Source organism: Rhipicephalus microplus, chromosome 1 (assembly GCF_043290135.1).
Source record: "Rhipicephalus microplus isolate Deutch F79 chromosome 1, USDA_Rmic, whole genome shotgun sequence".
Classification (NCBI taxonomy): Eukaryota; Metazoa; Arthropoda; class Arachnida; order Ixodida; family Ixodidae; genus Rhipicephalus; species Rhipicephalus microplus.
In genome coordinates this window covers 270,804,370-270,831,823 of record NC_134700.1, presented here as the reverse complement: position 1 = coordinate 270,831,823, position 27,454 = coordinate 270,804,370, and the positions used below count along the sequence as shown (strand labels likewise).

At 43.4% G+C, this 27,454-nt stretch overlaps 1 protein-coding gene across 1 annotated transcript in view; it reads right to left on the bottom strand.

Annotated features, from left to right (window-relative positions):
• The window catches only part of LOC142767283 (corticotropin-releasing factor receptor 1-like), a 252,161-nt gene extending 225,289 nt beyond the window's left edge, over positions 1 to 26,872 (bottom strand). The window contains exon 1 of the mRNA XM_075868675.1: positions 26,647 to 26,872. Within this exon, the coding sequence (XP_075724790.1) occupies positions 26,647 to 26,761 (115 nt within the window). The 5' untranslated portion in view covers positions 26,762 to 26,872. The remainder of the gene's footprint in view (positions 1 to 26,646) is intronic.
• Positions 26,873 to 27,454: the final 582 nt, after the last annotated feature.

Below are 27,454 nucleotides of genomic sequence, written 5' to 3'. Positions count from 1 at the left end.
GTTCCCCGAGCTACTGTGCTTTTTTTTCTTGTACGTTGTTGAGTAGCAGGCCAGAGCGAACTATAGCTCAGGCCAACCTCTCTACCTTTTTGTAAATAAATTCTCTCTCTCTCTCTCTGTCTCTCTCTTGTACGTTAAGGTTAACTATCACTATCGTTTTCTTTCCTAGGCTTGCTTCATCAAACTCAATTTGAATTTATCCTTCTTTCTAAGTCTCCAAGAGCCTGCTTCATTGCAAATACAGTACTTTGAAGAGTGGCAAAACCTAAGCTCAGGATAGACGTTGTATAAAGGCGGCGTGAGTTAACTTTTAAGAGACCACAAAAGACCATGCACAACTCCGCAATTCTATTTTCTTTTTTTTAAGATTATCACACCCTTTGATAGCTTCAAGACTTTCAATACTTTTTTGAGGTTGTTTTTAACGCAGTTCATGTAAATTCATAACAGTGATTGACAACTGCGATAGTCACAACTAAAACGAAATCTTGCACGTGCATGTATGAAGCCCTATTTGTCCCCGTTGATAGGACTGAATTAACCAATAGCCATAGTGAATTAACGGCTCGGACAAAGCACCAGAGCAACGCTCTACACTCTGATAGTTTAACACCGCCCACAACCGCGCGAACGTTAAAGGTTAGTGCACGGTGGCCCATGTCTTCGTTTTATCACCAGTGTTCCGCCTTCACTTTGTTTCTGCTATAACAATGGCTTCCTATAAATCTTTATATTTTCACTGCGCGTGTGTGCATGTGTAATTAGTTCAGACTACCACAAAAAAGACCTGTCATTGCCAGGCGTACGTCTTGTCGTTACACAAAGCACTACTACCACCTATTCATATGAAGCCAATTTGTTAATCAAGTCTATAAAGAGGATAAAAGAGAGAGAGCGAGATACTCCAGTGAAGCGAATATATATTTAGTTTAAAACTGCGAGTCTGCAACGGTCGTAATTGTTGAAAGGCTGTGGCAAAAAGAAAGCATGAGTAAAAGACGAACTAGGCAAACGTAAAACAAAATTATCTTTCTCTATTCGTATCAGTCCTTTGTGGCGTACACCAGTTCTCTAGGTTAGGGCCCGTGAACCGACAAAAGAAGCGATAAGAGATTAGGTTATCACCAGAGGTTTTACGGGCCAGAACGACGATAAGAATATGAGGTATGCGGTAGTGGTAGACACCACATTCGTTTTACCTGTCTTTAATGTACACCTACAGCTAACCACACGGATGGTCTCACTTTTCTCCACGATGTAAACGAAGCTGTCGAAATTGGGAATCAAACCCATGGTCTGTAGCTTACCAGCACAACGCCTCGGCCGCCAGACTGTCCTTTTGGCGTAGTAATCAGGGATTCGTATTTGTACAGGCGAAAAGAAACAACAATAAAGTTATGCGTAGAGTTTTAGAGGTAATAAAAAATAAGGGAAGAGGAAGCAAAAGCAGAAAGGCCAACCCTACACGCATCCATATTGCTACTCTGCGGTGTAATAAGGGGATTAAGAGATAAAAAGACTGGGGGATAGAAAGCCGAAATCACTATATGCTCTGTCTGTACACAGCGTGTATGGGATGTTCCATGACCAGTACTTGCAAGCCTTGACTAGGCACCATGACGCGTCTCTTTACATTGGAATGACATATGCCTGAGATCCCGAGTCCAGTTGTAACGCATCTGTGTGCTTTACTCACGTGTATTTTCTCTTGTTGTTATTAAGTGCGAAGCATTTCTTGGCGAACGTCGGTCTATCTATCTATCTATCTATCTATCTATCTATCTATCTATCTATCTATCTATCTATCTATCTATCTATCTATCTATCTATCTATCTATCTATCTATCTATCTGTCCAGCCACCTACGACTTTTAGCTCTCCTGGCCGTTTGAATGATGATGTCCATACCAAACTTGGTTTGATATGACATGACTTTTTGATGAATATAACTGACTAGTCATAACATGAAAATCTTCACATGTATGCCATTCATGTCATGATTTATATGTCATGGTCTTGCGGTGGTTTCGTTCACATGGCATGTTGCAAAACTGGTATGGTATGACATGATTGCATGGCGAACACAAGCGACAGACCCTAACATCAAAATCATGACATGCATGTCATGTGACAACATGACTACATGCCACACTCATGATGTGCTCGCGGCCATTTCGCTAGCTTTGCATGTACCGAATTTCGTATTACGGGTCGTGAATGGCCGACGAAGGTATGTGACTGGTGCAAATATGAGAATCATAAGATGCGTGTCATGTAAAAGAATAACTACATGCCACGCTCATGATGCGCTGGCGGCCGTTTCGCTACCTTCACTTATATCCAATTTGGTATTACGGGACGTGAATGGACGATGAAGGTATGATACCGGTGCAAACATAATAAACATGAGATGTGTGTCATGTAACAACATGACTACATGCTACGCTCATGATGCGCTCGCAGCCGTTTCGCTAGCTTCACATGTGTCAAGCTCGGTGTTACGTGACGCGAACGGACGACATAGGTAAACTACACATCCAAACATGATAATCACGACCTTCGTGTCATGTAACAACATGACTACATGCTGATCATACGCTCACGGCCATTTTGCAAGCTTCACATATGCAAAATTTGGTATTACGTGAAACCAATGGATGACGAAGGTATGCGACTGGTGCACACATGATAATCATGAGATGCGTGTCATGTAAGAAAACTATTACGTACGAAACTCAAGGCGCCAATTCACTTCGACGTGAGCCGGCGCGCGTGCGCACCAGCGTGCCGGCGATGCCACGCGAGGCCCCGATATCCCCCTAGTAGAGATCAATGGATCTGCCCACTGATCTTCGTTGTGGATCTGCATGCCATATACTCGCAGATGCGCGCCTTACTGGGTTGCTTTGACGCATGCGCGTTTGAGCGTACCCGGCGTCCCTCCGTCACAAAGAGAGGCAGACGCGGTGCTAAGTAACGTCATCGGCGCGAAATGCAGCATGTCGCATTTCACGCCGGTTGTCACTGGGCAGCGCCGACGGACGCTGGTCGCACCGGTCACACCTGACGTCACACTATAAAGTGCTCGCGTTTTGCTAGCGTGGCATCGCTGCGCCCAGCTTGCGCGTGCGTCATCGTTGCGTTGGAGTATATTGGGCCCTCCATGACGCGCTCGCCACCGTTGCGCTAGCGTCACATGTACCAAATTTGGTATCACGGGAAGTGAATAGACGACGAAGGTAAATGACACGTTCAATGCTGATAATCATAATATGCGTTCTATGTAAAACATGGCCACATGCTACGCTCATAGCACTCACGGCCGTTTCACTAGTTTTACTTTTACCAAATTCGTTATTACGTGACGTGAATCAACGATGAATGTAAATAAGACGTTGGAATTCGGTAATCATTATATGGATTTTATGTAAAACATGACTACATGCTACGCTCATAGCACGCTCGCGGCCGTTTTGCTAGGGTCAATATGTATACCGAAGTTGGTATCAGGTGACGTTAATAGATGACGAAGGTAAATAAAACGTCCAAACATGATAATCACGACATGGGAGTCATGTACGGCATAATTTATCTCCGCTTCTTAACGTTGTGCTGATTTTAAACTGACCTATCACCCTTCCTCGTCCGTACTTCGCATATCATCGATTCTCCCTGTATGTGGGTCTGCCCATTTTTTTTTTCCGAATGAGGAAGAAACGCAATACTAAAAGTATATACTGATTCATTCGTTCACTGACATCTACCGTTTTAGTTTTATTGTGCACGCCGAAAAGCGTAGCGTTTGGTGAGCATATCTAATTACGGCTTATTAATTCGAAGCTCGTGCGCAATCGCCTATATCGGTTTATTTCGACACATATACGGCGCAGTCTTGTCCCAGCAATGCCTCACCCTCATGCAACGTCTTCCTGAATCGCTTACACCTACGCTCAACCTTATTTCTCTCGATCGCTGCACTGTTCCCAACCACGCTAATCTCGACCTTTCCATTATTCCTTAATCACGTCCCTCTTCGCACCATCTGGCCGAACACCCGCCACGCGGTGGCTCAAGTGCGGGGCGAGATCTCTAATAACCACAGCAGCTGTCATCGCCGGACGCGGCCATCAGGGAGCGAAGGGTGGAGGTGCGAGACAACAAGCACCGGCCGCGCCTCGTAACACCGCGCACATCTTCATCTGATCGCTCGCCTTCCACCTCCTCCGTCTCCTCGTAGTTTCATTGGCAATGAAGTGCTGCGCTTGCAACGCCATCGGTGGAGAAAGGAGCGCCAATGCCCAAGCGGGTCGTTTGCGGGCATCCGCCATTCTGACGGGCAGCGGCGAGCAGTCGCAGAGGGACACTAGTGGCTGAACAATACAAGAATAGAAGCAAAGCTCTCAGTCACCCGTAACAGCCGGCTTTCGATTTTGTCTCTCGCGTGTACGCGGGCGCATCGGTCTGCGTGCATGCAGCAGCGGCAGTCGCTTCGAAGGCCCAAAATAACGCGGCTCCCCTTAATACCGAACCGCTCTTGCCGTTCTGCTACGTAGTCGGAAGCGGCCTTCGCTCGATCCAAGGACAACAATTCGGCTACCGAGTGCCCTCCAGGAAGAGCGGCGGGGAGTGTACATGTGGCTCTTCACCGAAGGCCTACAGAGCCCTCAAAGTGGCTGTAACTAAAGGCGGCTCTGACAGAGCACAGTGGCCGCGCACGCTGTCGCTTGTTATTTAAACAACCGGCCAAGTAGTTTACGCTATTAAAAGGAACCCGGAAGAGTTGGGAAAGCAAAAATGAAGCGCGCTATAATGCCGTGGTATGGCGCGTTTGTAAAGATGGAGGGTGGCTGGTTACAAGTGCGCTTCACTCATTTTTTTTCATTCAAGTTGTTCATCTTTTCCAGCTATATTGTGCATCTCCACTTGTTTTAGAGACAGTGTTTTCTCTGTAATGCGCCATTGAGGCTTAGTCATATTAGTCATACATGGTTAGAAAAAATCTCTGTACTTGCCCTTCTAGAAGCGAAACACTTGTTCACATCTCCGCCAATGGCCAATGGGATCACTTTGTTCTTCCTCCTTAAACGAGTGACAATTAGTCACGCAACAAAAAAAAAGTGATGCAGAGCAGCCAAACCTGTACCGAAAAATCGGTCTTGGGAAACATGTTCGTTGGTGCCAAGTATTTGACAATAAAGCGACAATGTACATCCTAGTCTACCTTTCACCAACCGCTAAAGCTATCTGCAAATGCAGGTGGTATAGACCCGCTTTATTTTTCTCTCTGCCACACCTTGGGAGTCTAAATTTCAAAGTATTTCCGTGTAAGCCATCTTTACCGGTAAACAGCCGTCCTAGCTAGTAGCTCTTCTAGCAGCATGATTGGTTAGAATGACAGGATGTTGTTCTAGTTGATGAGAATTTGTCGTGCAAACACAGACCCGAGAGGACAGAATAAGACCACACAGACGGGGGCATTCGCATTACCCTGTGTCTCTTCTGTTGTGTCTGCGCTTGCATATATTAACATTTTTTTTTTCAGGATGACTAATCCTTAGTCTGACGTTTTGAAAACTCGGTACATTTTTTCTATTAACAGAACGTCGGCTCAATGCCATAAAGAGAAGTTATCCCTGTGACATGTCATTATATATACAAAGTCAGAAACATATAAACAAATTTGTATATGCTAAATTATTAAGCGTGATTTTTAACGTAATATGTGGTGTACTGAAAGATTTTTCAAAATTACAGCGCTAATGCATGACGCTATACTATTATATATAAGCAGAGCCAGCAAAGCATCTCGGTCCCCTCGTGGGGAGCTGTGCGATACAGTGATCTGTGTTTGGGAAGAACAATCCAATCACCTTCAATCCTTTATTGATAAATTACGTGACACCCTAGTACACCAATAACTGATGATAAGAACCATGAACAATGAATTCGGGTTTAGGATGTTGAAATATGGTATATCTTTCGTAATGTAAGCACTGTTTAAAAGAACTTGTTGCTGAACTAGGTGGAAAACTATTTCAAAATTATTTGAGCACGAGCGAATTTCACACTGACACACGCACATGTTCAAACGTTCAGGCACCCAATCACGCAAAGCACTCATTTCAAACTAAACATCATGATGCATATGCGTGCATGAACACCAACAAAGCCAACTTCACATCTTATAAAGAACATACTTTTTTTTTCATCTCTCAACCAAGAACGATCAAATTGAATTTCACCGGGAAACAAAGACCGCCATATACAGTTGACATATAGAGTGGTGCTTATCCTTTTCAATGGAAAAAAAAAAGCCTCAGCAGCCTCACTCGCTGTCGTTCGTGTGCTCGTGTCAAAAACCTTCATCTGAGAAACCAACAACATTCTATTATACTACCCTAGCACACTGTCCGATTTTACACTAGCCAAAAAAAAAAAAGGCAAAGACAATACGCAAGTCTCTGAACTGACAGCCTTGCGAATAATAGAAAAGGAAGGCCAAGAAGACTGAATTCGTCCTGTATCTACTCAGGTGTCTTAGTGCAGTTTGAACAATATGTCAGGATAGTTGGTCGCGAAACACTGTAATAAACACACGCGCAACCTGGGTAACTTTCTATGTCTCCACAACAATGTTCCTTTAGTTATGTTCACGCCAACCCCGTATAACATAACGCCACTCAAAAGCTTGAGCTAATCGGCAAATTGGAGCCTGTCTTAAGGAAAGTCGCTCTGAATAAGCGCTCACAATCACTCATGATATTTGACTGCACTAAGGAGGTGAAAATCTTTTCAAGCTTGGAAGGACCCTTAGTGCTTCCTACAGAGCCTCTTTTATTGCCACCGCACGTCTGGCGTCCCTTCGATCAATCACGTAACCATAGAACAACAGCGGCCTGTATTCACCTCCCTTTTTGTGCAAATATGAGTGGTCATCCGAGCTTGAAAGGCCATGCACAATAAGATAAGATACGGCTCTAATAATTATCGCATTATTACAATGTCTAGCTCACGGGGGTACACCATGTAATATCGTTATTTGGTACAAACCTATGATAGAATTTTGAACTTCAACAACGCCCCTTAATAGTGTGATCAGAAGGAATTCTTTATTCCGATATTTGCGATATTTCAAAACACTTGCGAGAACGGGGGCAGACCGCTTATTGACACATCCATCACAAGGAACAATGCACAATAAAGACACGGGACACGAAGCCATCGCAAGCGTGATTTAAGATAAGGTTAAGCTTTTTTTTTCCTTTTTAATCTCGATTTACCGCCATAAGGTCTCTTTTCTCCACAATGTAATAGTATGTATCAATCTTCGTTTCATTCGCACATTCTTCCAAGATATTCTGCTGTAATCAATGGCTGATAACGTCGACCTCGCATATGCTCTCATAAAAAGGTTGTCGTGACCTTTGATTGATTGATTCATCCATTCATTCATTGAGTAATTACACATAATCTTTGGTAAGAACTTCAGAAATGAATGCTGCATACGTCTGTGGCCCATGATGTATAAAATTTAGAGATTGACTTCAATGACCCGTCTTAAGAGTGATTATAAAATAGAAAAAATCACAGCATATCCACGGAGTGAATGACGATGAGTAGGTCGACGCATCCATGCGTCCATTCGTCCGTCCATGCGGCCGTCTATTTGTGCGTCTATGCGCCCGTCCATCCGTCCATCCATATGTCCGTTCGTTCATCTGTCCGACCGTGCGTCTCTCTGTCTGTTTGGTTTTTCGACCATCTGCCCGTCCATCTGGTGGACACGGCAAGTACCACCATCTAGCATCTTTTCATCTTATATTCATTGTATACAAGTACCGCCATCCAGCGGACATTCTAATTACTAAACGAGAAGTGGCTGCTACTACAAACGTAGAATGTACGACTCACGGCGTAAAGAGCTTCGCCCGTAAAACATAAATGGAAGTCGGAAATAGAACAGGTAGACCAGTAGGCTTTGGGTAACATAGAGCAAACGTAATCAAACGCGTTGTTGTAGCCGATATAGTGATCACCTATACCAAGAACGTTCATATAATTGTGATGTGTCACTTTTTATATACTGCGAACAGAGCATGCTCGCGCGGGAAACATGCCGATATGAGCAAAGGTTGCCGAGTTTCCACTTTTCTTATGAAGATCAACAGCAAGCGTGGCAGTACTTTATGGGATTCATTTCCCCGTTCGCATTCTTCCGTTTCGGCGTGAAAACGTTTGCAACATTCTAGGCAAGTTAGACATCATGCCAGTAATGTATACGCAAACACGTTTTGTTGCCGGCGTATTTAAAAAAAACGCAAAGCGCCGATACATAACGCTGCCAACATGTTTGTGTCGACATTGTTAGAAATATAAGATGGAGAAGAGAAGTTTGGTTGGACCGTATACAAGGCGGTTTTTATATGCGCAAGCGCAGTATATCTTCTGTGGTTGTTCGAGCATTTTTTTCTTTCAAGTTCCTCCTCTCTCTTTTTTATCTTTCTTGTCTCCTTCAATTAACCTCCAGTGTAGAGTAACCAACCGAATGTCTTTCTCCTTAATCTCCCTGCCTCCTCTCTTTGTTTTGCTTTCTTCCTTCTTCCCTTTCATCGCTGTCATTTTTTTTTCGTTTTCGTCGCGTCTTTTCTTCTTTTTCGTGCAGTTGGGGTATAGCATTTTGCAACATCGTAACAAAGTTGCCCATCGAGCTTCAGCTACTTCTGTATGAGTGCACTCTTCAATTAACCTTGTTCCTTTCGAGGACAAAAGTAGCGGTCGCTTCCGCAATAGCTGAACTTCCTCTTTTTCCTCCACTGGCGTATTTACTTCCGCTCTCTCTGTCACCTGCAGAAAACGCAATAGGCTCTTTTAGCTATAGATGTTCGCGTACTTGCCTTTTTTTACTAACAATGAATGGGCTCCGAGTACATCGCGTTTAAATAAGGCCACAAAGTAAGTCCCGTTAAAGACATGCTCCTTTTTTAAACTTCAATTAGCGATTTATAGTGATTTGCCTGCATAGCTTGACACGCCTACAACCTTCACTTTGACAAGCGTAGTCACTATCATGACCGACCAAGTAATGTCGGTTTGAAGCTCAGCAACGAGACCAAGTTTTTCTACTGACTAAAGTTGCCAACAAAAAAAAAAGTGCCGGCTGTTGTCATGTACTTGATGTTATGCGTGTAAGCACAACAAGCTTTAATGAAACTCTCTCGTTATTAGCATTTAACGCGAAACGAACAAAAAAACCTCCCGCCGTTAATTAAGCACCACATGTTCATATTCATTCATTTTTGTGACTAACTTAGCGTCACATATCACGTGATTCCAACAAGAGGCAGAGGCATCGCGCAGAACCAGTGACATCGGAGGGGGCACTATATATGCGAAGATGCGGAAGGTGTGCGCAAAAGGATGTGCAAATCTGCACGTGGGTGGTGCAACTGCACAGTGTGCATACCGAGAGAGAGAGGGAGAGAGAGAGAGAATTTATTTACAGAAAGGTAGAGTGGTCGGCCTGTGCTATAGTTTGCTCTGGCCTGCTACTCTACACTGGGGAAGGGTGACTCGGGAGTGAACGAGTGATGAGTGTGTATACCGGCAAGTTATATTCTGTTCTTGAATTCCTAAAGACCAAAGTCCTGAAGTTTGAGTAAATAAAAAGCACCAATTACGCAGTGGAATGCGAACCCGGGTCCGCTGCGTGTCAGCCCAGTGTTCTACCACTGAGCCACGCCAGTGCTTGGAACATGCTTCTAAACTTGCCTTAGGCAGGCTTGATGTCGGGAAAGGAATCGCGTTAGTATGAGGAATAAAGCGTTTTAGAACATCAAAAGGAAAATTGCGTAACTAGTGTGTTGCCCAATGGTCCAGCCCATTAGAACACTTCTTCTTAATCACCTATTAACTGTGGCACATACCAACTTCAGACATGATTCCTCATCGTCGTTAGCCACTGCATGAAAAAAATTGCACAAATTTACTAACAAATGTGTAGCTGATATCACGCTTCTCCAAAGAACGACGAAGGATAACATAGTGACTGCTGGCCTACTACACGAAACTTATACTATTTATGGCGTAGTGAGTACCCAGCAGTGCGCTTGTAGCATTCCAAAGAGTGTTTAGAAAAGGCCCTGAAAGGCCGCTCTTCTAGCTTTTGCTGTGACTGTGCTGCGCGTTCCATGCAGACCTGACATTTTTTGTGTTTTTTTTTACTTCACCCGATTCTGCCACAAAACATCCTTTTTCTTCTTGTAAAAAGAAACCGAGCTACTAGGTAACGCATTCACTATTCCTCAATGCCAACAAAAAAAAAAGGCCTGCCTTTAAGCCCTCCTCGCGGGCGGCATTTCAGAGGCCTGTTGAATTTGCGCTGCTTGAGCTTATCTGCTCAGCGTGCGAAGCAAGGCGGCGCATTCTCGATGGGAACGCGGCAGATGTTACTCAAACCCGTCGAAGAGTTCGCGAAGAATGAAATCTGCCCGTGATTGTTTCTTGAGGCACTGCCACGCACTTAGGAGGATAAGCATCCGCTGTCAGGGTTTTTCAAGCAGAAAATATCTCATGCCGTAACACTGTTGTTACAAATATTCGGCACGTGTTCACTGAGTTCAAAGGAAAAGCGTGTCATAGTTTATGCGAGACGAAAAAAAAAAACATGCTTAGTTTGCACGTAAACCAAAAAAAGCTGCACAGAAAGAGAGCTTTTGTTTTATATGCGTTCAGTTTCCGGAAGATGAAACATTATAATCATTCTTCCACTATTCTGTAGTATCAAGTGATTAGCTTCACACGCTAACTGTGTGTGCTTCGGAACAGTCTCATCGCATGTCGCAGAATATTCAAAAGGAATTTCAAGATACCAAGTGAAATAAATAAAATGGGCTGCCGCTTCTTCAAATGTGGAGGTATTGCATCCGAACTGTATACGGGTCGGCTTCATAGTATTAAGCAATAAACTGGAACCGAAGTCGCGAGACGTCTCTCTGCTATGTGTTGCAGGACCCGTCACTCAAACAAGTACTCCGCTTTTTCCCTTCCGCCATCGTGTTTGAAGAAACAGTGCCATTTATCCGCCCGCGATGCATCGAACTTCGTGCCGGTTGCATAGTGTGGGCGGTGGAATCGCTAACAGATCCTGAGGCCAAGATTTGAATAATGACAGATACAATACGCATAGTGACGCGTTGTAAGGTATGCAGTCACGCAGTCCTGCCTAAAAATACCAAAGTCAGACGACTAGAACTCAGTCATTTTTGCATATTGTACCGAATTACGCCTACTTTAGTGTAACGTATGCAGTTACATACGTTAGACGCGGCTGTTAAATAACATCGACCTGTGACTATGAATAACGCTTCCCTGCGCAAAGGTTTGGCAAAGTGTGTGAGTCGGTTCATGTTCGCACGCTCAGAAACATTGCGCAATAAGTCCCTTTTAGGTGCACTTTAAAGTGCACTTTAAGGCTCTCCAAATCGTAGAGTACTTTAGGAGGCCGGGCGGTCGCATACGTTGTCGTCTATAGCTGGCTCAATGAATGCAAAACAACGTACAACAAAGTCATTTGAGCGCGTTTTCTCGGCAAAGAGAAGTCTTCTTCCTCTGGTTCTTCGTAAGCCTTGATGATAACCGAAATAAATGGCAATAAAGCGGAAGGAGACGGAAAAAAAAACTTGGAAAGAAAAAAGACAGGGGGGGATAAAAAGGGGGGGAGAAAGGGGGGGATAAAAACTGAAGAGAAAGCAGGAAGGCTGCCGTACTTCGTGCAGGCTTGGCAACACTACTGCATGCTACCTTAGTTGTGCTTGTGTATGTGCCTTTGTGAGTGTTTCAGTGTGTTCAAACATTCGCGCACTTTGCTGAAGCCGGAACTTCCGGAAAGCGACTTTTACTCAGCCAGTGCAAGAGTTTACCTTTCTCTTATTGCATAAAACAATGCCACAGTATTGACTAACTGAAACAGTGTAACAGTCTCCAGCAGTCAGCGATGGCAACTACACGTTTTAATTTCACTTTAATAAAAAGTGTGGAAAAGTACTGACTTTCAAACCAATCGCCGATGCTATAACCGTCCAAACTCACTGTTTCCTGATAAAGCCACGCTAAAAACCAGCCTCGGACTTTGACTCGGGCACTGGACAATCAGCGAGGAAACAAAGATTTCTGGTTAGCCTCTCCCCCCAAACGCTTTCGGCCATCGGGTTAAGCTCTTCGCCCAACTGCGGAAGTATATGCAGGTCCGAGATTATGTGGCTATTTCGTTGCTGTATTGTTTTTATGCAGACTCATGTCAAACACACCCACCACCAAATAAAACACTGATGTCGCGTCGTTCTTTGTTTACATTGAAGTATTTCTGCTTTCCTTCCTTACAGAAAAAAAAACGTTTAAAAAGAGAGACAGAACCTCATTATCGGTTTTAGGTTCCCAGTCCGAAACGTATACGTTACTTCCAATGTGCAGCTGACCGAATGCAAAGCCATTTTCGGAGGTCTTCAAGAACAAGCTTGGTTCACGGAATGACTTCTATCATGTAATCTTGTTCGTTTAGGTTGCTCAAATTTTTCATCACAAGCGGCTGGTATAGTTGATTTGTATCGTTTTATAGTGACTTATCTTGCGCTGTAAGCATTCTACGATAGGGTTAGTTGGTTGTTCAGTCCTTCATTATTTTGGTATAGGCTTCAGCATCAATACGGGAGTGCTTTTGTTTTTTCATCATTGTGACATTCTCCGTAGTGCAACATTATGAAGCTTTCGAGTCGCAATTCCGGAAGTTGTTCTTACGGACAATCGTGTGGCAGTGCTGGGCATACCGCGAAATTGTCTACGGCTTGGGATTCCACACTGCATTGAATGGGGATAGATAAGCTCGCTTAGCCGGCTGCTTCGGCTTCCGGGAGGAGCACAATACTTGATGGCCTTCCGAGACCTTGAGAAGCATGGAACGATTACTGAGACAGCGCCGATGGAATAACATCAAATGCGACGCTCGCCAAACTATTCGAGCGTGAGTGCCAAAAGAGCGGGGCTTCGGTGTCAGCTCTTCAAAGCATGACTTTTAATCTTAAACCATTCAGCTGTTAATATTGACTTTTAAGGACAGCGAGAAGTCGGGGATCGCTTGATAGAAGTAGAAGAAAAACGGTGCCCCAACCGCGCAGTTCATCCATGTACTTTCTAAGAACGAAAAAAGAAAGTTCGAAGGAATTCGCTTCTGTCCCTTCACCAGTTAATGAGGAACATTGCAGATCCACTCAGTTCTTGACCTATACTATATTAGACCCTTGCACAGTGGTCACGCAACTAACAACACATATTCTTCAGCATTCACCACACTATATGAGCGTCATTGTAGTTGTCATGGTTATGTTCTTTTATATTTTCCTTTGTTCCCGTAGGGTTTTTATTAGCACACCATAAACGAGCTCCGCTCAGCAACCAATTAGGGTTAATGTACTCCTGGTATTGAATGAAGGAAACATGAAAATGTACACAGAAAAAAAATCCTCCCTTGATGATATATTTTGTTTGTAAGAAACTTATGGCACACATGGGCATTCGACTTTATTTATTTATTTATTTATTTATTTATTTATTTATTTATTTATTTATTTATTGTAAATCATGTTCACAAATATATCATAGGTTACCGGCCCCTTACCCCAATAAAGCACCACCTAAATAAAGATGAAAAATATTATGGAAAGGTAAATCAGATATCCACTCAATCAATAAAGCTTAAGTGAACGTGAAGTGTAGGAAAATAAAGCGATTGCGGCATAATAAATAAACAGCCCATTCTTTAAAGCCGTTCTTAAATATAATACATGAATACAAACAGTTTTTTTTTCACGTTTGGTGACTCGAAGACTCGAAGTCGTAGTGGCCCTGAAGAAAAAGCCGAGATGGAAACAGCAATGTGGTGCGCAACCACACAAGGTAAGGTTCGTAGTCTCTTTCTTTTACAGCGGTAGCTGAAAATTTATTCGCCACGAGAAACCAGAAAGGTCTTCATTGGCTGCACCGTCTGTTAACGTATGTCTCTACGTCGTGCCAAAGCGCTCGCGCCATTGGCAGCGCCGTCGTTCACGCTTCCAAGCCGCGTGGTCTAGCCCGTGTGCAGCAGTACCAACTTGCAACCTCCACATGGGGAGGGCACGGATCGATTATTCCCGAACAGCAGACATCTTTCCAAGAGAGGCGTCAACCCCTCATTCATCAGAGAATTCATGTTCGCTGCACCGATGCAGCCGTACGGTGCAGTACGATGCAACAGTACATGCCACGCTCATGGTGCGCTCGCGGTCGTTTCGCTAGCTTCACATATACCAAATTTGGTATTACGTAACGTGAATGGACGACGAGCACAAATGCCAAAACATGGTAATCATGACATGGAAGTCATGTACGGCATAATTTACGTCCAACTCGTAACGGTTTGCCGATTTTAATGCGATAATTCAACCTTCCTCATTCGTGCCTAGCATATCATTTATTCCCACTGTAGGTGGGATCTACCAATTTTCTATCTATCTATCTATCTATCTATCTATCTATCTATCTATCTATCTATCTATCTATCTATCTATCTATCTATCTATCTATCTATCTATCTATCTATCTATCTATCTATCTATCTATCTATCTATCTATCTATCTATCTATCTATCAAGTTTCTTTTGTTCCTTTACAAATGTCTATGGCGTCTAGAGAAATGCTCACGCCAAGTTTCGAGCCTTCAGACGTACTTTTCCACGCTTTTCCTATTGCATTCACACGGCACACTTCAGATCAAATGCTTTGGAAGGTGCGTGCGAGACGAAAAAAGATCCTAACGAAGCCAACGTTGAACGCGTGCATTCAGTGGCCTGAGCAGCTTTTGCGAAGATTCCCACGAATCCGCGCCTCGCCATGTTCATTTTTTTTGTCCTCGCGTGCATGCTGGCGGATTTCGTGTTTGCGTTTTCCCCAATCTCAGGTCTGGTCATGAAAAACTTCGTCCTGCTTATGCTGCTCCTGGGTTCTTCCCAATCCTCCTTCTTGTCACATTCCCTTAAAGCACGAGTCCAAACTATATATTTTTTTATTTTTGCATTTCTGTCATGGTGACAACCCTAACACTCAAATCTTACACCTCTTTTTGGCCGCTCCAATATATCTTTGCTCTTTTATTACCAATATTTCATAACGGCACTTACAAACTGCGCACAAGGAAACAGATAACGAGCGAACATTTTAGAACTTCTCGAGAGATTTTAACTGAGACGAGAAGTTCAAGTGCAAGACACGGCGTTAGTAAACAGGTTCTCTGAAATGCGGAAGTCGAGTACTATAATACTAAAGGCGATACGGCTGCACTTTGCACGCACACCTATACTGGAATATTCATCGTGCAGTTCATCGCAAGCTTCTCTAAATATGCAGGACCTTAGAGTTATCACAAGATTAGAGAAGCTTCGACAGTATCCTTTGGTGGATAAACGTTGCCTTACACGAGTGTGATGGACAGCTTCTTCTTGTTTACGTCAAGGCAAACATACTGGTTATCGTCAAAATGAGGCACGTGGGTAATGTCTTATCGAACGTGAAGGAGACAGGAGTTTTCTCACAGGACCTTGTCTTGAGTCATGACCTGAAGGGTCTATATAAGGAATTGCACTGCGTCTATGGTCTACCTTACGAGAGTGAATGAAATCAAACATTGTCATAATGTGACCGCATGAAATAGAATAGCGAACATTACTATTTTCTTCGCAATGTTCACAAGCATTAGTCGCGGGTTACCACGGGTCACTTACTCAAGAATTGAGCGAATAAAAGTGTAATGAAAAATCAGCAGTTTATTCGCATAAGTTCATGACTCAAAGGTGTGGCAAAATTATAAATGTGTCGAGTAATAGTGTGACAAATACGACAAAATTGGTAAATTATGAATGTTTGTATTTATCTCCCGCAGAAACGTGGTGAATTCTACTAGTACTATGAGTCTAGTAGTATTTGAGTCTCTCATAACCCGCCGAGTGAAACGTCTCGTGGTGCTGTTCAATCTGTATACTTTACCACCAGTGCTTCGCAATTTCTAACTTTACCCAGTGCATTCAAGTTCTCCTAGACAATCTAAATATTATTCTTGATTTTCGCATTGGTTTTGGTGGTAGGCGTATCGAACCGAGAAACAACCGATTTAAAAGTTTCCAACATTCACTGGCCCTAAAAATGTTTTGCGATAACAGAGAGATGAGGAATCTGAATGAATGTTCAACCTCTTGGAGCTTCTGTATGTTTCAGTAGCTGTTGTTTTCTTTGCTGTATATCGATTAGGTATGCCCTTTGAGCCAATCTAAGCGGTACATCTCTTCGCACATACCATCACTGTTAAAGTGTAACGCAGCTACGCGAAGTATAAGTTTCACTGGGATAGTTCTCGTATCGTGTCGCATTTTTTACAGTTATTTCCAGACTAGCTTTTTTCCTTTCGATAGAACGATATCGTAATACGCGTGCGTTGGTGCAACAAAAGGCTTTCATAACGGGAACTTTTCAATAGAGCGAAAACTGAAACCGTTTCCTTGCTTTTATCTTCCCAGATGCCAGACGAGTAGAATGCAATGCGCCGGCTTGTCTCTGCAATGCTCTGTGATCGATGTCTGCAACGCGATACATATACGAATAAAATGCGTCGCTGCAAGCCCCACGACAGCTGTCCTTAAACTAAGGAAAATAGCGTTCTGTCGTGATCCATCCTAATCTCCAGAACACGAGTTTACTTCTTCAATTCTTTGGACAACTTCGCCCCGCAACGACCCGTCTTGTACATACGAGCGCGCGTGTAGTCCGAGGGTTCTGTGGTGGCCTATATAGTTAGTTCATGAACATTGCGGCATAATAGTTCAAGAAACTGAATGCTGAATACACGAGACACGGCCCATATCAACAGCTCTGTGTGTACTGCGTCTCGTTTGAGGGGCGAAGCTCCTTATAGCTGCACCCGTTCGTCCCTCGTAGCCATTGTAGTAGTGTGAAACAAGTATACCATTTTGACCTCCAAGGTGGTGCCAGTGAGATTTTTTTTTTCTGTGCGTTGTTGAACAATAAATGATAGTGCTCAATGTACATGCCAATGGCTCCTAAGCGGGATTGAGAGACAGAAGAATTCGGCTTTTAGTTAACGCGCATGCTGCAAATTTTTTATTGTTCAACAACGCACAGAAGACAAGAAAGGGTTGCTACGTTATACTCGCTGGGCGTAACCTCCTAGGTTTTAGAAAGGTTTAGCGAGCGTTGGGCCGCAGTGCCATGAATACAGTGAACTAGTATATACCATGAACTCGAGCTGGTTCAAGGTGGGAAGTAGACACGAAGCGCAAGCCGTAGAAAGTGTGCGTGTGCCTCCTCTCGTTGAGTCCTTGGAATGTCTGCTGGATGACGGTGCTTCTATATGAGGAATATATGATGAAAAGATGCGAGATGGTGGTACTTGGAGTGTTGAATAGGTGGACGAACGGACACACAGACAGATGCACGGACGGACGCACGGATGGCTGCACGGACGCATGGACGCATGGACGGACGCACAGATGAACGTGCGGACGCACGAACAGACGCACGCACGGACGGGCGGATGGACGCACGGGCGGCCACACAGACGCACTCATGGACGGACGGAAGCAAGAACGAATGGACGGACGGATGATTCGCCCCACTATCCATCATTCACTCCGTGGATATGCTGCCATTTTTTTTCACGCGGTTCTCTGAAATATCGCTTCATTCGCGTTTCCGCACACAAGGCCTCCCAGCATCCCAACATCGAGAATAGCTTGAAACACAGTGATGACTGCATACTGGCAACTATAATTTGACCCTGATGTTCTCAGATATTTTTCGTTTTTCTCGCTGCAACACAGAATGAATCATGTCCCGTGTACAGAATATCTTCGTGCCGCTGGTATCAATAGGAAACGCCGCTGTAGCGTCGCTATTGATTAAAAAGAAACACACTCGGGTGCTGACCAGCATGTCGCGGGATCGAATACCTGCCGCGGTGGCCGCATTTTCGATGGAGGCTAAAATGCTTGAGACCCGCGTGCTTAGCATCATGTGCATGCTAAAGTATTCATGTGTATGCTAAGTATTCATGTGCATGCTAAAGTTCCGCAGATCTCTACTACTGTGTCCCTCATAATCATATGGTGGTTTTGGGACGTTCAACCCCATTGAATGATATTATCATAAAAAACATGATAATAACTGGTGAGCTCACAGATAGGTGAAATGCGTATGCATGTCTCGTAAATGGCATGGTAACAAAGCTTCGCTTCCCATTTTCGTACTGACGTTGCTCTAGCAGCTCCCTGAAGCACGTGAATTACTTCAGAAAATGAACATTTCTCGTACACGTGCGCTTGCATAAGTTAGAGACCGTATCTTTATCGGCTTTGTTCAGCACGTAATCCGTTCATTACGACCTTCCAAGCGTTCTCTATTTCCATCTTTTTCTTTTTTTTTCCTTCTGGCGAGAGCCGGTACACCACGTACAGTAAAAGCCCACACGCTTCATAACAACGACTCGCTCCTGTGCCCGAACCAGAATTTTAGCTTTCTCTAAGGTACGCCCGCCTGCGCCAATCTACTGTCAACGTCGAAGTAGGCATGCGCATCAATCCATACCGAGCCGATCGGATCGCGGAGCGCGCGCCATGGTACGTCCTCTTTTGTGCTTTACTGACGATCGCAAGCGCTCCCCGTTCGTGCAAGCAGACGGTGAATTTATGTTCGAGCTGAAGCTTTACGACACACCCACACTTTCTCTCTCCTCTGTAGAAAAAAAAAATATGAAACATATGAATGCGCTTGCACATATCGTCAATTTTATATGGAATGTATATCCAGGACGTCCCGTTGTATCCCTCGATAGCCTCGTTTTGAAGTGCGCGCTATCGGTGTTGCCTCGATCCTGGCGTCGTCTTCTTTCTCGACGGCATTGCACAAAAAAAAAAAAATGGTGCTCCCGTCTCGGACGGCGCCTTTGCGAGTAAGACGAGGAGATACATTTGTGTCGCGTTGTTGAGCAAACGCGTTCTTTAGATTACGAGAGAAAAAAAGCTGAAGCTGTCCCGGTAACCGGTTCGAAAGCCGTCGTCGTCTCTGTGTTCGTGTTGTTTCTTCTTTACATTTTTTTCTTCTACCTCTTTCCTCAGTTAAGCCTCTGCTAGTTGCCGCTGCATCAATTCGCTATATTTCAACATGCCTCTTGCAAGCCAGATTGACTAGTTTGACATGGCACACACGCTATGAACAGAAAAACGCATCAATTATTTTTACAAATTCTGTATGTATGTATGTATGTATGTATGTATGTATGTATGTATGTATGTATGTATGTATGTATGTATGTATGTATGTATGTAAGTATGTATGTATGTATGTATGTATGTATGTATGTATGTATGTTTGTATGTATGTATGTATGTATGCATTTATGTATGCATGCATGCATGCATGTATGTATGTATGTATGTATGTATGTATGTATGTATGTATGTATGTATGTATGTATGTATGTATGTATGTATGTATGTATGTATGTATGTATACATTTATGTATGCGTGTATGTGTTATGTATGTATGTATGTGTGTGTATGTTTGTGCGTGTGCTTGTGTGTGTGTGTGCCCTTTTAAGTCGAGCAAGGTCCCGTGCGCACAACGCATTAGATATTACCTCATCTGGGTAATCTTTTTAACGCAACATTTTTCAGAATGAGACACCATGCGTCATTCGTTTTCTAGGCGTTATCCTGACCTTCCTAGCAGCAGCCAAGGCTCATTTCAACCGTAAAAAACAAAATAAAAGGCGACGTCAATATTCAACGTAATAAAGAATCAAGAAATAAGTAGATAAATAACAGAGATGGAAGCGCTTGTTCACACCTCTAATCCTTGTTAGCTCCGCCGACATTCAGTGGGGTCAGAAGTGCAGTACTGCCTTAAAAAAAATACTGTTGATGTGTGAATATTTTGAACTCTTTGGGACTTTTTTTCGTTTCTTCTTTTTTTCGGGGCACATATATTATAGTGAACTATACAGCTTTCCATGTGAGTAATCACCTCATGTATTTTCTTTGTATACTTCATTCATTCACCGTCAAAGCAAGCTTGTCTTCTGGTGGGAAATTATAAATAAACCAGAGTTTATCCCCTTTATCCCCGTTCCGTCGCCTAGAAGCTTTAGCGCAAGACATTTATCGGTGCTAAGCCCCCCACGTAGAAGGTGGAGGCCCTCACGCCTGAATTTCGAGGGATCCTCCGGGCAGTGCTCTTTGTTAGCTATCTTCTTTCGAAGTGGAGATCGCCAATTTAATGCCGCCGGCTCTCGCTTTAAAACGGCCCTCCCTAGCGAAGTATCCGTGCTTATCTTATGTTCTTATTCTATTCGCAGTTAAGAAAAACTTCTGTCCTCCCATCGAATGTCTAATGCCGAGCTGATAGCAATCGTTAGACAACGGATGAAACGTCGAAGATAATAAAGAATTGCAGGAGAATTTTTTGCATAAATTATGGGGCTCGTGATACCCTCGGCACGGCTCTAACGTTAGTTTCGTGCATTGTACGAGTCTTTTTTTCCCCTCCTCTGTCTCTTGATGTTTTATTGTGTTTTGTTGTATCTGAACTGCACAAGAACAGTTCAAGAAAATGTCCTCGGTTTCACGAGTTGAGTTCATGTTTTTGCCCTATTGTTCTAACTTTCCTTGTGTTGACAACTCTCAACGTCAGGGACAATTTTTGTGAAGAATTCGTCAGTTCACGGTTTTAATCTCTAGGGCCTGGATTCCCAGCCATGGAGACGGAATTTCGATGCGAGCGGAATGCGAGAGAACCCCTGAATTTAGATTTATATAAGTGCTCATTAAGGAATACCCTGTGGTCTAAATTTATCAGGAATCTCCCGCCACGGCGTGCCTTGTAATGACATCGTGGTTTCGGCACATGGACCACCGATATTTATCATTTTTAACCTGTCAGACCATAGATTGCTTTTGACTGTAGAGCAGAGCTCACTCGATGGTTGTAAACTCGGGTCGTGAGCTGATTTAAAGAGAACAAGGGAGCAAAGAAGTGTAAGCGGGAAATTCAGTCAAACCAAATTGTGGTTTGCTACCCTGAAGCGGGAGAACAAGAGGCAGACGACGAAGAGGGAAAGAGGAAGACAATTACCATTTCACGCACACGTAGGCAATGGCTATAGAGGGGAGGGTGGCAACAGTATCCGCCAACGCAAGCGATTGCCAATCCTCTATCTGTGAGAGGGATAGTACAATTGTTTGTTTGTTGTTTCCTTAAAATAATGGCTCATAACCACTCAGGGGAAATGGCCAAGAAAGTGTAGAGTACTTTTTGTTATTATTATTATTATTATTATTATTATTATTATTATTATTATTATTATTATTATTATTATTATTATTATTATTATTATTATTATTAGTGGTGATGGTTAAGGAAAAGAAATGACGCTTACTTCGACAGCACAAAAGGAAGCAAGGCGCAGCGTCACGGAAGTAAGGCGAAGATGAAAGATGAGGAAAAATAGGAAGAAAGCTAAAGCGTTAAAGGAATAGCAAGGATGTTCTCATTGCCGTTAAGGAATTTATCAACCATTCTAAAAAATATCTGGCTAAACTTTCCGTCTTTCAAATATATCATCAATATTAATTCGTACTTAAACTCGCTATCTTTATTAGTTGAAGCTTATAGCAGTAGTATACTAAAGCAAACATCGAAAAAATTCACCTACTGTCGGCCAATCCCCTGCATTGAGTATGAGCCTACAGAGAAGAAGAAGCAAGCGAAGAAGCGTCGAAATGTCTTACTATGGATTCATCAGTGCCTGTCATGCTGTCTTTTGGAGCTTCCATTTCTGGGTTCTCTAGTGTGACAGATTGCACGGCCTTCCGGGACTATATTAATGAAAATAATAGGTTGACAGATATTTTGTATTATTCTAACGTGTCTACAAGATTATATACGTATAAAAATTAGCGTATTGCTCTCTTTTAGGAATAAACTCCTTTCTTTATTTAAATAAATATATGCATTAGATCAAGCACCACAATTTCCTAGGTCATCGGTAATCTTTCTATCCTATATTCTCCATTATTCTGAAACTACACAATATTTTATAAAACCACTCGATTCTTTGCCAATATCCCACAGTTGGTATGCGCCACGGATAATAGGTGAACAAGAACAAAATACTTGTGTCCGTTGCAGCTTTTATAGACACAACAGCGCGTGTTTTACATGAACCTGAAACGTTTACTTTGACGAAGGAATGACATGAAGGCCCGTGTTTTTCGATTGAGGTGCATGTTAAAAAAAAACACCACATTTTTGAAACCCACCACTGCGGCATCTAGCTCTACCATATTCATGTCGGGATTTTGGGACGTAAAGCACCAACAAATATTATAATCAAGGTGACAACCACGCTGGAATTACTTCATTAAATTCTATAAAGGTTGTGTCGAACGAAGAAAGCAGTCCCCAACATTCTTGTATGTGCTTAATCACTTGTACAGCTGTCAGCAAGCTTAGCACGAACGCTTTGACACGGGACCTGGACCACTTTGACTCACGCCAGCCGCGAAGCACACGAGACTGCTGCCGAGATGATACCTCGTTATGACTGGATAGGACGCCGGCATGCATGGGTAACATCTCGTCAACATATCCTGAAGCTTCGCGATGGTAGCGTCCATTAAGCTGTTTCAGTACACGCCACGGATCGTTCGCGTAAAGATTGCCGATGACTGTACATTTCATGTACACCCACCCTACTAAGAGCAGGTACCACTTCGCCACACCTGTAAATAAATTAAATTAAACGCCAGGTGAATGCAGATCATGTCCTGCCAAGCTGTAGCAGTTGGCTTACAAATTAAAACAATGAAAGTGACAACAGCGATTGCGTGAGCTGGTTGACGATCTTGGAAGTTGTGGAGAAAGTATCCGCGCGATGTTTCGGGTAAACATTGAAACAACGACAGCAATCACCGTACTCTTCCCGTAGGACTATAAGACAACCCCATCATGAGCACCATTTTCTACGCGTGAGCGCTGTCCACTGCTGACCCCATTGTTTCGGGCTCGAGTGCGCGCGATGCAACCTCGTCAAACGAAAGCTTGGGTTGTGTCTGGGAGAAGACTGCGCGTTTTATCTCGATGGTATTAGAGCGCCTGCTCGACGAAAAACCCACCTCTTAATATATAAGAAATATACCAATATATAAAACAAAATACTGCTAAATTGAGTTTGGAGGTAAATTTGTTCTATTCATTTGAGCTCTTAACCACGTTTAAACATAGGCACCGGCCAGGAGGTAGAAATTTCTACGGTAGACCAAGAGCTTTGTAAAATACGGTTTCTTGTTTTTAGATTGAGCTTTAACTGTAAATCACAGAGGCGGGGCCCTATTCATGAATTTGTGAAATCCCATCATGCCGCCCAAAGCTACCACTTTAAAATGATATTGCTTTAGCGCAGCTCTGTTTGAGCGTTAAGAAAAGATGTTACGTGATCAACAAGGGGAAAAAAACAGACGACAGTATGAGCGCTCATACATCCGTCTGCTCTTTCCCCTTGTTCACTGTATAGCATATTTTCTTCACGCTCAAACTGAGCTGCTCTACAGCAATACCATTTTATCATGCACAAACTCGCTGAGTCAGCAGCTACCACTTTGTTTGATGTCACCGTGACAGCGTTTCGAGGTAACCGGACCCACGCTACGAGGCGCTCAAAATAGACGACTGAATTGGACAGTATAAGCCAGGATTCGAAAAAAAAATTCGGGTAGCCTTTCGTAAATCAGCTTCGGGGGTTACGTAAATTTTGATCGGATGCACTCGCAACCACTCAAACATGCACTCTATTTTTTTTTTCGTTTTGTGACTTTTAATACTATATGCGGCCTTAATGCAGTAGTTACGTATGGAATTGCTATGGTTGCATTATTTCCGAACCAATTTAGGATTGCCGTTTGAGTTCGTTCTAAACCCAGCGTACTGCTTAAGTAAACCTACAATATATGATTGTGTAATGGCATATTTCAGTCCATGCAACCCTGAACGGCCCAATGTTTTTGCACAACCTCAAGTTTCCAGTGTGCTTCTTTTCGTAAGTGGGGTCTACTGAAAAGGTTTTGCTGAGTCTACCGTAATGGGGATCGAACCCGAAAACCGGGTCTCTATAACTCAGCAAAACCAGGTCTCTACAACGGGTCTCTATAACGAGAAACGTTATAGAGACCCGTGAAGTGTACGAAGTTGGTGCTCATTAAAGAACTGCAGATGGTGCAAAAATAGTCAGCGCCCTCTATTAAGGTCTCACTCATACTCCAATCGGGGTTTTCCATAGGACGTAACACCCTTTATATTAGTATTACGATGCCGAACGGCCCTCGTTACTTGCAACCCCTTAGTTCTCCAGGATCGCTCGGGCAGTACACGGGGGTCGACTGAAATGGCTTCATTTCTTCCGACCACCACGCCATGCATCTCAAACCCAACACGAGTGCAAAGCGCCTTCACCACAAGCAGGAAGGCAGGTACCTGCAATTTGTTACACTGCATCTTTAACAATCCGTCGTATTGATGTTCATAATGGCAGCACATCTATTAGGGTCCTAGCTTACGAACGTAGCAAGTGTACCTTCGTATGCTTTCCTTTAGCACCCACACTTGTACACTAATTGCGCCGAACGATAATTTTCAAAATTCAAACCATTCTTTTCGTTCGATCGTAGAGGCTCTGCGTGTTTCTACGTATAGCGCATAAAGCTAGGGAATATTTTAGTGCTATCTGAAAAGGTAATAAAGATATATGACGTTTAACGTCCCAAAACGACGATGTGTTTATGAAAGACGCCATGGTAATGGGCTCCAGAAATTTGAATCGTCCAGTATTCCTTGACGTGCGCCCACTTCACACTGTATACAGGGGCATTAATCATTTCGCCTCAACCACAATTCGATCGCCACAGTCGGTATTCAACCCCCGACCTTCGTGTCAGCAGCCGAGCACCCCAGCTACTGTTGCACCGAGGTGAACGATCTGGAAAGGTAGCCTACCGATGTTACCACTATGGTAGTCAGTGATCATTAAAATAAAGCCAAAATACAGTGAAGCTAATTATGAGACGAAAGGGAAAGGAGCAAAAGTACTCGAAAGATCAAGCTACTCTCCATGGAATTAATTAACAGCCTTTCAATTAAGCATGTAGTGCTTAACCAAGTCGACAAGAGCGGTAGTCATCAACTCAATTGTTATAACAATAGACAAATATTTAAATAACAAATATTTAAATGTTTCCGGTCCATTTATCACCAACAGCAAATTGTTACTTCGTTCATTATGAATAATATTCATTCCCGTCATATTTACACTAAAGAAGACACCAGCCCCTTAAAGCATTCTTCTTCTGATTATTACGACCGGAAATAAAAAATGCTTATGAGCGTTCTAAGACAAATATTACACAAAGTAAATATTTTTGGACCACTCAAGTAAGTGGTCCAATGATGGCAAGTAACGCACGCAGACACACACGTGCATTCTGAAAGCAAATACGGATACTTGCACTGGATGAACTGCTTCCTGGACTTCGATACTTGGCGTGAATGGCATGTTCTCTAAAACTTTTGGCATCGTCTTTTTGTTTAATTACGCACTTAAACCCCCAAGTTTTTTGGGGTATTCCGTCAGTGCGTTCAGCATCGCAACACAATTTTCTCAAACCCGACGATACCAAAATCCTTTGCGTAAAAACTCTATCCCTAAAACCGAGACAAACATGACTAAAGAAAATAGGACAATAAAAGACAATCGAGACACCAATCTAAGTGCTCGTCATAAATTAATACCAACTCCCTCAGTTCACCGTTCTTATTGATTGCGAATAATTATGAACTCTGTCACTTCGACTGATCGGTGTTGCTCTACCAGCTTCCACTGGTAGGACGACAAGTTTCATTTCAGCGAATTGTATTCGGAATGTTCTAGGTTCTGAGTATTGGGCTTCTACAGCTGGACCATTTTTCCTGCCTTCAGTTTTCTTAATTCCGAAACAGCCAAAAATAATATACAGACACAACCCTTAAAGCCGTGGTAGACGTGCCATTATCCTCTTTAGGACAGTCGTTCTTGCCATTCGCAGCTTAGGCACTTTTAGTATACCTAATTGCACAACGCAAGACTACGAGTAGCTACGACGTAACTACAGAAGATGAGACAAGGATAGAAAGAGCGCTGCCCATCCCGGATGTGTACAGCGTGTGTCAAGCTTGGGTCCCAAGTTCGCCACACAACCTCACAGTGCTGTTTCGGTCGTTGTCTCTTTTTTCGTAGTTACGTCGTAACTACTCGTAGTCTGGCGCTGTGCAAATATGTTGATTCCCAATCCCCAACTAGCCCAAGCATCTGTCTTATCAAGTTATATCTTTAGTCTACCGATATAAATTACAGGTCAATCAGAAAATAAATGCTGCAATAATTTTATGTGAGATATTATCTTGAGGACTGAAATAATGTGCTTTGAACTAAAGTAAATAAATAAATAAATAAATAACTTTCCACTTACCTGCATCGGTGCTCACTACGTCCCTGTACAAGTCTCTACAGCGTTCGTGTTCATCGATGACTGACGCAGTTGTTGAAGAAGTGTTGCCATCCGCCAGTGACACTGACGGATGCATGATTCGACTGGTACCGAGCACACGCACAAACTATCACGGGTTCCCGCTTATGCTCTAAGTTGTGTCGGCATCATGGTAAAACACCAGAAAAACTTGCTTCGGGCTACGCAAAGAACAGCCAGAAGGTTATTCACAAGAAGAAACAAAAAAATGTTTCGCCACACTGCAGCACGAAATGAACGAGAGTGAGCGCCAGTAGAAGGGTTCGTCGATAAACACAGTTCGCAAGCAAGTGTCGTATAACTCGGTGAAGGTAACAGGAGCACGAAGTAAAAGTTAACGTTTAAGTCTACACTTTTCCCGGTCACCTTTCTCTTGACTTGAAGCTAAAGACGTAATGCTGTCCGTGAAACTGCGGTCAACACGAAGTCAGTGACAGCGTCCCGGCGGAGTATTGTTTTCAAGTCCAAGTCCTTGATGCGATGCACATTTATCGACACGATTTCCTCGTAGACCAACACGTGACAGGAAGAGGGGACAGGGCAGAGTGTAACACGGTCGCAACACACTCAGAGTAGGGCTCAACAAAGTTTGTTTAGCGCAGGCGGAAGTGACAGCGCAGCACAAAGCGCGCAAGGCGACGGTGGGAGCGCGCGCGAACGGCGACTTCAGCCAGGAGCTGCCGGCGCGTGGCCCAATCAAAACGCGGACTGAGAAACTCGTGCGCTCGGACCGGGTATCCGAACCGGGAGG